At 50.9% G+C, this 10,000-nt stretch overlaps 1 protein-coding gene across 17 annotated transcripts in view; it reads right to left on the reverse strand.

Moving 5' to 3' along the window:
• The window catches only part of LOC122247399 (uncharacterized), a 411,544-nt gene that overhangs the window by 81,366 nt on the left and 320,178 nt on the right, over positions 1–10,000 (reverse strand). For 15 of the 17 annotated variants that reach the window (XM_086539174.1, XM_086539175.1, XM_086539173.1 and 12 more), the window contains 2 exons: positions 3,507–8,216; positions 2,490–3,287 (listed from right to left, as the gene is read on the reverse strand). In XM_086539174.1, the coding sequence (XP_086395300.1) occupies positions 2,490–3,287; positions 3,507–8,216 (5,508 nt within the window). The remainder of the gene's footprint in view (positions 1–2,489; positions 3,288–3,506; positions 8,217–10,000) is intronic. The other 2 variants (XM_086539184.1, XM_086539178.1) reach the window with 1 other exon arrangement.

Genomic DNA, 10,000 nt, shown 5'->3' on the forward strand with positions numbered 1-10,000 from the left:
GGGGTCACTACGGCCACTGAAGGCTCAAATTTACTACTGGCACTCGATCTGACCCCGAAGAGGTCACGACATCTGGGGGACTTGGAAGTTAAATTCACACCACAAGCACAGTGCCTCGTTTCCGCTGCCTGCCGATGTGTGGCGCTAGCGGCACTCACCCTCCTTACTCACGAACAGGTCCAAGTCATTTGCAACTCTTGTCGAAATCTTTCCTCCGCCCTCGATTGTGGGCGTGGTGGCTTCCGCGACTGGGGTGGGAGGAGCGCCCAGTTTTAAATCGAGTGTTTTCTTTACGGCGTTCTCCTCCTCTTCGTCGTCGGTGTCACCGAAATGCAAATCCTTCTCCTTTTTCCGGTCCTTCACGCGCTTCAGGAACTCTTCGACCACGAGCTCGCGTTGCGTGGGCGGCGTGGCTTCTCGCTCGACCTCGCGCTTCGGTTTACTCACTTTGACGATCTTTTTCTCCTTGCGTTCCACTCGCGTTTCCAGGGCCACCCAGTACTCCTTCATGAGCTGCTGGCGAGCGCGATCACTGTCACTCACGGGAGGCTCGATCAAGCGCTTCGGCTCTCCGCACGGCACAGGTTTGAAGTAATTCAGGAATCTTTCTTCCGCTTCTAGCATCTCTCTGGTCGGGGGGATCCTCAGGCCCTCCTTCTCCTCCATCTCTTCATCCTTCCTATGTTTCGCCTTCGGAGTTCCTTGGAAATACGCCAAGTATCGCCTTTCGGCCTCGCGCTGCCGCTCGTCGGGCTCGGTCTCGCGGTCGTATGAGTCGCTTCGAGGGCGGGGGCGTGGCGGTCCGGGATTAAAGTATGACAGATATCGTCGTTCGGCCTCGATCTGCTGGGCGTCGGGCTCGGGCGTGCGTTCAGCCTGTGAGGACGTTCGAGGGCGAGGTGGACCGGGGTTGAAATAGGCGAGGTAGCGCCGCTCCGCCTCCAGTTGCTCGGCGTCGGGCTCGGGCGTGCGCTCGGTGTGAGATGAGGATCGAGCGCGTGGCGGGCCCGCGTTGAAATACGATAAGAAGCGCTTCTCGGCCTCGAGTTGCTCCGCGTCGGGTTCAGTTTGCTTCTCGGGCGACCTTCTCGCTCGCGGCTTGGGCGGCCCGGGCTCAAAGTAGGCTTGATAGCGGCGCTGAGCAGCCAGCTGAACCTCGTCGAGCTCAGCTGATTTGACAGATTCGTTCTCACTCGGAGTGGAAGCTCGAGGAGGACCAACGAAGTAATTGTTGTATCGGCGCTGTGCCTCGAGTTGCTGGTAAGTGAGCCCTGTTTCCTGGGGCTCGACGCTTTTCTTACTCTGCTTAAATGCAGGTTCCTGGAAATACGAAAGATAACGGCGTTCAGCGTAGACGAGCTCCGGGTCACGCTCGTCGATGGGCGTACGGGGACGTGGGGGCGGGGGTGGTGACGACGACGAGTGACCTTTCTTCTGCTCCCCCGCCGGGTACTTCGCTGACTTCACGATGTCATTCCGACAATTGGCGTCCTGGGAGTCCCGCCTGGCGTCCTCGGCGGCGTCCTGTCCTCCATTAGCGTCACTGGACCCATTCACTTGTGTGCTGGGGCGCAGCTCCATGGTCGTCGGTAATTGACTCAGCAGCTTGTTGGTGCGGTCAAGACGTGCGAAGAAAAGCCACTCTCCCAGCCCCTGAGCTTGTAGCCGCTGGGAGCCGTAGCTCCCTGGTTGCCTCGCCGGTTCGGTGTCTCTTGAAGTGTTTTCAGGTAAATCTGTTGATAAATCACCTGCACTGTTACTTGATCCCTCAGCGAGGACACTATCCTGGGCGCGAGGCGCGGCGGTGGTACCTCCGTCGTCAAGGTAAGGGAACACGGGCAGCGTGGACTGAGGGCACCAGGTTAGCGGTCGTCGGGGGGGATCGCTGCGGTACGACAGTTCTGGGTCTGTAGTGTAGCCAGAATGGGCACGGGCCGGCTGGCACGGGTACAGAGACTCTACCGTGGCGACGCTACGATCAGCACTGGCGGTAGCTGGCGCCGGGAGCCAGGTATCGGAGGGGTCTGAGGGGGGTGGGGGAGGGAGTGGTGGTGGTGAGGGCCGTGGTGGCGGTGGAGGTGGTATTGGAGGAGGTGATGGGGACTTTGGCAGGTTTGCTGGGGAGGGTTCCTTATCTCCAGCAGGTGGGCCTTGAGGTGGACTTGAAGCAGATGGGTCATAGGGCGGGATGGGGGCTTCCTTGTCATCATAATAGCTTCGACGTTGCTGATATAATCTATGCAGCTCTTGGAGGCGGAGGAGCCTCGGGGCAGCATCTTCGCCGGAGAGATGATCGAAGATCGCTCCGCCATCGCCCTCCGTCATCTGGCCGACATCTGTCAGTGTGTCCATTCTAGGGGAGGTGAGGGTCAGCGGCTCGTCAAAAGCGGATTCATGGGGAGGAGCGGGGATAGGAGGGGGGGCCGGGGGAGGGTTGTCTACGGGTAGAGCAGGTTGTGTCGGAGGTGTTAGTGGCACACTTTCCTTACCATGAGCTGGGGTGGAGGGAGGAGGTGGAGGGTCACGCCCCGCTTGCCCGAAAGGCGTCCACGTGCTGAGCAGCGTCTTCTTCGCCTCTGCCTTCACCACCACCTCCGAATCGGTGGCGTAGCCGCGGTCCTCCGCCTGCGTCTGCACCGGAGGTTTAGCCCTGTCCGGCGTTTGCCTGAGGCGGCCGTTCCCACGCCGCGCCCCAGGATCGCTCAGATAGCCGTCCTCCTGCCCGTCGGCGCTGAGGCGGCGGACGGGGCGCGGCACAGGAGGCTTTCCTCGAGGGAGCTTGGGTACGGGGGCAAAGCAGGGGTAGACGTTGGCCCTGATCTTGGCTGTGGCCTGGGTGTCTGCTGCCTGCTGATCCGCTGCGACATTACCTGGCGCAGGTGGGGCTGTTTCTGCTGGGCGATCAGGTGACTGGTGATTATGGTGAGAGATACTGTCACGTGTCTGATGCATACCAACTGCAGGATGCTGCACGTTATGAGAAGCACCAGCTGGTGTCTGCTGTGAATTATGAAAAGCACCAGCTGCTGCCTGCTGCATGAGATTAGAAACAGGAACAGATGACTGTTGCTGCTGATGGGAGTCACTAGCTGGTAGATGCATGAAGCCAGAGGCATCAGCTGATGTCTGCTGTATACGGGCAGAGGCGCCAGCTGCTGCCTGGTACGCGTGGGGAGGAACACCTGCGGGCTCTGCTTCTACAGCATAAGCCTGCCGCGTGTCAACTACACCGCCCACCGCTCTGGCACTGGCTTCGGGTGCCTCCTCGGGAATGGGTGCCAGATCATCTGTGGATACTGAATATGATGGCCGCCTATCTAACCTTCCGTCCCTCTCAGATTTAGTGTGAGCGTTTTCAGTGGCGAGAGATTGAGATTGCGTTACGTGGTTAGGGAAGGAATCAGGAAGAAATATAGGATCAGCAGGGAAGTATGAAGCGTCTTTGGAGGGAACTAGGGTCTTGCTAGTCTCCATAGTAACATTAGTAGGACTAGAGGTCAACCTACCGTTCTCCCAAGTGAGATCCGAGTCCCATCGGGGGGGAGGATCGGCGGTCTTCTTCAGCCGTGTGGCATCGTCTCCGTTCTCTGCGAGGACAGTCTTCAGCTCCTCCACCACCTTCATGGGCATCTTTTGCTGAAATTGCCGCGGAGGAACTTCGGGGGCTTTCTTCACCTTTTGCTGCTGCATGACGCTCTGTTGCTGGAGCTCCTGGATCATCATCTGCTGTTGTTTGTGTAACTCTTGCAGCTGCGGATCCATCGTCTTGGCGTCGTTCGTGGGCCTGAAGAGCCACTTGCTGGCGTCGTAGCGTCCCGAGGCATTCTCCTCTAATTCGGACTCGGTTTCCAGGTCTGTCTCATACTCGGTGTCCGTCTGGGAAGCCGCTTCGTACATACGCACGTAACGCGTGGCGTCCGTCTGGATGGCAATCGTGTTGCTCATTACCATGTCCTTTACAGATTTCGCTCGAGGAGTTGCATCTTGCTCCGTCTGGGTAATCATCTCTTTCGTTTCTGTGGCGGTGCTCGTGTCTTTTGTTTCTGCTGTCGGTGTCTCGGAAACGGCGGAGTCCTTCTGAGAGGCCGCGTCAGAAGATATGTTATCTGATCTATTGATGGCGACGATTGATTCTAATACCTTATCTTGCTTTTGCGTTTTGTTAGATTCATCTTCATTCGCGAATTTAAACATCTCAGCTGTCAAGGCAGCAAGAGTATCAATATCAGCTATTTCATGTTTCTCTAATTCAGGGCTCTTGCAAGCTTCCTGCCGAGAATCTGTCAGCTGTTTATTTTTTATATCTTCAACTTTCGTGCAACTAGTCTCCGACTTCAATTCTGTTGTTTCTTCCACCACAGACGACTCTATTATCACGTGTTTTGTCTCTTCTTTAGGTGCTTCAGGCTTTGCTTCAGGCTTTGTTTCAGACTTTGCTTCAGGCTTTGTTTCAGACTTTGCTTCAGGCTTTGTTTCAGACTTTGCTTCAGGCTTTGCTTCAGGCTTTGTTTCAGGGTTTGTTTCTGGCTTTGTTTCAGAGTTTGTTTCCGGCTTTGTTTCAGAGTTTGCTTCCAGCTTTCCTTCAGGCTTTGTTTCTGACTTTGCTTCGGGCACTTTCTCATTATCTACCCTTACCTCTTCAGGTATTATTACCCCTTCAGGTGACTCAGGCGGAATTACTTTAGTATTCGCTTCCCCGACTAGAGGTTCCGAAATTTGAGGGGTAACTTCAATAATCTGCGAGTTCAGACTATCATCTTGGAAATGATCTTGGAAATTAGTTTTTTCTGCCTTTGTAAATTCTTTGCTTGTTTGTTCAACCATTTCAGAAATCTCTACTTTATTTTCAGTCTCTATAACTATGGTTTCCTGTGGTGATTCGGGCCCGACGACAGTTTCAGCTGCATCCGGCTGAAGTGAGAGGGTCTTGTCTTCCTCTTCTTGAAACTCTTCAAATGGATTTGCATTATCGTAAAACGATTCGTTGTTATCACCATCTAAGGGCGTCGTGGCACTCGAGGTTAGAGTACTGAAGGATAACGTTGGTTCGCTAGGAGTCGGGAGGGACACCTGATCCTCATTTAGAGATTCCTGAATCACGGGAAGCGGTAGCGTCCTTGGAGGGTACATTACCACCACAGCTGTCTCCGGGACAGGTGCAACGGATATTGTTGCCACGGACGTCACTGGTATCGGATCCACAAGACCATCGCTGTAATGGCTGTCTGCCGTAGACGCTACGGAGGCTGGAGCATCAGAATTAAGAATGATGATTTCGTTGATAACTGTAGCAGATGAGGCTGCAGTCGTAGCTACCGGTGGAGGAGGAACTTTCACCCTTCTCTCTGTTATTTCTATGCTTTCTGTTATTTCCTCCACTATTTCTGCGACGTCCTCGGGGTGGCGAGTCGTTTCAACAACTTGTATGTACGTGGGTGTGCACGTCTGAAGCTCTGTAACTTCATCATAAGGAGGTAAAGGCGGAGGAGATTCGTCCTTGAGCGCTGCATTTACCTTCAGACTTTCGGCGCGGATCTCCTTGACCGACTCAACGGAGGTCGTAGAGGTCGTTTCGGACTGCAAGTCAGCGCTCAGCTCCTCGACGGGCGCAGGTATCAACTTCTTTCTTCTTCTTGGAGGCTTGGCTCGCTCGGGAAGTCTGGGCAGCAAATTCTCTGCTCGCGTGTTAATGTCCTCGACGGTTGAGGGAAGATTAAGGATATAGTCATTTTCCATTTCCTGCGTAGTCTCTTCAAATTCTTTGAGGATGACTGTTTCCTGCTGCTGAGCTTCACATGTGATCATCTGTGGCCCTGAGAGCCTGGGAGAGTCCTTCGCTTTCTCGTCCACGATTATTGGTTTTACAGGTTCTATTTTCGAGTCTTTGGATTCGTCGCTGCCTTTCCTCTGAGGATCGGTGTTGAGATCAAACCTCACTTCCTTCTTAAGTTCCTGGGAAGCGGTGAGAGATCGATTGCTTCCCTTCAGGCTTGATTGACTCTCAGTTAGTATCGTTTTCTTCTGTGATAAGGACGAATTATTTGAGTATTTCACATCTTTTCTATATCCTTCTGCATCTTCACTTTCGCTCTCAGAAGTCGTCAGTACGTCGGATTTACGATTCTTTCGTTCCTTATATTTCTTTCGGAGATATTTCGGTGATCCTTTCTTGAGAAATTCGGCGATGTTGAAACCTTTCTTTGATTCATCTCCTTTTGAGGTATCTGGTGTATGCGGTCTGCTTGATTTAGAGTCTGGGGTGTCAGGCCGCAGAGACTGAGGAGTGATGGATCGGCTAATCTGCGGGGTCTCAGAGCGGCTGGAATCATCCTTAAGAAAATCGTTTGACACTGAATCTTCCTTCTGCAGGTTCAGTGTTTCAGCATCATCTCCGTCTTTGCTTTTATCCTTCTTCCGCACTTTAATCATTTCCAAAATCCTTTCCTTTACCTTTTCGAACTTGCCTCCTGTGGCTGACTGGCGGGGCGCTATTTCGGCAGTAGCTTCTGCTTCAGCTTCAGGCGTTGCAGCCTCAGCCTCGATGATTTCAGTATCTTCCATCAGCTGAGCGTCTCCTTCGACCACGGGGGCCGGGCCCTCGACGTCCTCTCGGATGTCGAGAAGAAGCTGTCGCAGAAAAGCCTCGTCCATATCGTCCGGAATGGCAGTGTTTTCGAGGGTATCTAAGAAGTCATTGAGATCGCTCTCTTGGAAGCTCCGGCGCAGCCTCTCCAATTCCTTGAATATTTTATCATTGTTATAGGACTCGCGAGATATGTATGGCTGAATTTCCTTAGACCGTGAAAACCAGCGACGTTTCACTTCGACTTTTGGTGGCTGACTGCCAGCTGTTGGAGGGAGGGGAGGCTTGTCCTCAGATATAATTACAGAAACTTTTTCCTCTTTTGTATACTTGTCGTTCTCGTGTACATTCTCCGAGGGAATTGAGCCCTCAGATTTATCTACACATACATACCTTTCAGATTTGTTGGAATTTTCGTAAATCATTTTCGAGTCAACCTTTACTGTCATGTTGTCAGCTGATTTAGATTCATAAACCTGTCCAACCTCAGTGCTTAAGAGTTCTGTAACATGCTGTTGATCGGAGAGAGAGAATTTCTCGTTTGATGGCATTACGGAGCATGCATCGCCTGGGACGGGGGTGGCACGCTCGTCGTCGCTACACTGCCGCTTCAGCAGCAGCGTCTGAGCCGCCTGTTCAATGCTCTCTAGCTCATCAATGGCGTCTTTGATGCTTGTTTGTCGAGTGTGGTCGGGGTGTGGGGTCTCTTTAGGGATCACATCCAGGTCTGTGTTTTGGTTCAATGACGGGACCTTGACATCGTCCTGTCCTTCATCGAGATATGACAGACGTGAATTAATCGACGACAGCTCTGACATATCTTTGGCAAGGGTATCATCAGAATTTGCAGTAGCGGTTGAAGCCGCTGTTGCTGTAGAAGCCATGGACATTCTCCATCCTTCAGATGACCGGGGAGACGAAGGTAAAGACCCGGAGATATCGCCTCTGGAGGGGTCTCCCCCAGAGGCACTGGAGTAATATTGTCCCATCGTGGAATCCAGTTTCCCGATTTGTGGTGCAGGATTCTCTTCTTCTTCTGCCTCCTCGTCAATCGTAAAACACGTACTGCTCCCTTCTACCACCTCGCACACCCACACAACACCTTCCTCTGCTTCTTGTTCCTCTGCTCCTTCTGAGAGCAAGTGTTTGGCTTCCAATTGCGGAAATTGTTGCTCCACTCTCTCTAGCTCCTCTTCGAAGTTTACGAAAAATGAATCGTTTTCTCCTAAAGAGCTGTAATCCTCCTCAGACTGGCTTCGTTTGAGAGATTCGTCGTCTGAGGCTTCGTTCGGATATTCAATATAGGCTCCTGTTGCCTGATCAAATTCTACACTCGTTCCCCTTGAGTTCTCCTCCGTGTAGGTCGCATCTAAATCGTTCTGAGACACATCGAACACTAGCGTGTCTGTGGAGGTGTCAGTCTGGGATCCAATCTCGGCGTAATCGCCTTCGTCAGTCTCGTTCGAATCTCGACTGAATCGCCTTTCTGTATCCTTCGACTCGTCGGCTTTCGGGGGTGACTCTTCCGTGTCTGTGACGTCGCGGCCTGCTGCTCCGTGATCTAGGTCGGTCCTCAATATATCAGGGTCAGCACCATGCGTTTCTAAGATGAAGACTGATGTTTCTGAATCCTCTGAAGTTACAGGAACAAACGTGGTCGTCAGTCGAGAAGGGGGAGGGGGTCTAGCTTTAATAGTTAGTCAGAAAATCAAACTCTGGACTAAGTTAATAGCTAAATAGTCAATAGTCTCTGACAAGATCAAAGCCTCGGCATGGCGTGCCGATCCCGAAATTTTATCTTCACTCTGGTTACTGTTAGTATCTCAAAGTCCACGATGCTGCTCAGACTCTCCGGCAATCCGGATGAAGCCAAACGACGGCCAAGTCCTTGCAAATCAGAGCCGAAGTCAGGGAGACGCACTCGCCTCAATCCCATGCTAGAAGGCCTCCGGTCAGTCACTTCAACCATTAAAAACTCAGGTTACATGAGTAGCAGAAAGCCATGCGATTTAGTTGATAAACCACCATAAACTAAAGGTAATCCTAAATAATGTAAATGTCTCTAACTCACTCAGGTGTACCGATTCAAGATCTTATCTTCTAGATTATATTCATGGTGTGGTATGGTTCACCTGATGTAGTCTAACACAGGCTATAAATACAATCCAAGGCAGGAGGCCAGATGTAATGATGCACAACCTCAGGTCAGCTGATGCCAGAATGCCAACAAAACATTTCTTGGAGTCTGTCTTGTTAATGTGAAAGCATCGCTGCGTGGATCAAATCATGTGATGCAATTGCGACGGGAGAGTGTGCGGCGCCATCGTGAGTGTGCCATCATTTATATATACGGGACATGAATGTTCAGTGTTAGTGTTTATCTCAGTTTGTAGTTTTTCTTTTTTCGACTTTTTCTATGTTTAATGATGTATTGCTTATTCGACGAACTAGCGAAAAATATGTATCTGTATCGCAGTCTCTTGGCTTGAAGATATTTGATGCGAACCATCAGCAATATTCACACTTGTTTACATGATTACATGCCAGGAAATAGGATCAACTTCTGTCCATTCAGTCACACTGGTACGACTGCTGACAACCGATTAATACAAAAATGAAACAACTAAAATATCAAATATGCTCAGCAACAAACAAATAAATAGAATAATCATCATTGCTGATGCTGAAGACAAGTCAAAATAGCATTTGCTTTGAACAATAACGAAAACAAGAAAAAAAGAGTAATATTGATAATGACGATGCTAGTCACCATTAGATTAAAATGGACAACAACAACAACAAGAACAAACACACCACCACCAACAAAAACAACAACAATAATAACAACATCAATGATGCTAACAACAAAATAGCAAATAATATCAACAGTACTACTATCACTTCTTAGCATTGTTTCCGCCGCCAATCCCATCTTCACCCTGAGACAATCATGAAGACCAGCTATGCATGACCGTGTTTGTGCGTGTGTGTGTACGTGTGTGTGTGAAGGTAATAACAATGGTGTCCGCTAAATTTAGAGGAATGCTATTTCCGGCTAGTGATTTTCCGTCGGTGTAACATATGAAATGGCGGAAAAAATATATATGCATATGTTTCTGTGTGTGTTTGTGTGTAAGCGTGTGTCAGTGTGTGTGTGTGTGTGTGTGTGTGTGTGTGTGTGTGTGTGTGTGTGTGTGTGTGTGTGTGTGTGTGTGTGTGTGTGTGTGTGTGTGTGTGTGTGTGCGTTTGAGTGTGTGTGTGTGTGTGCGTTTGAGTGTGTGTGTGTGTGTGTGTGTGTGTGTGTGTGTGTGTGTGTGTGTGTGTGTGTGTGTGTGTGTGTGTGTGTGTGTGTGTGTGTGTGTGTGTGTGTGTGTGTGTGTGTGTGTGTGTGTGTGTGTGTGTGTGTGTGTGTGTGTG

This window comes from Penaeus japonicus, unplaced genomic scaffold (assembly GCF_977035675.1).
Source record: "Penaeus japonicus unplaced genomic scaffold, GWHDUDI00000001_assembly GWHDUDI00000008, whole genome shotgun sequence".
Taxonomy (NCBI): Eukaryota; Metazoa; Arthropoda; class Malacostraca; order Decapoda; family Penaeidae; genus Penaeus; species Penaeus japonicus.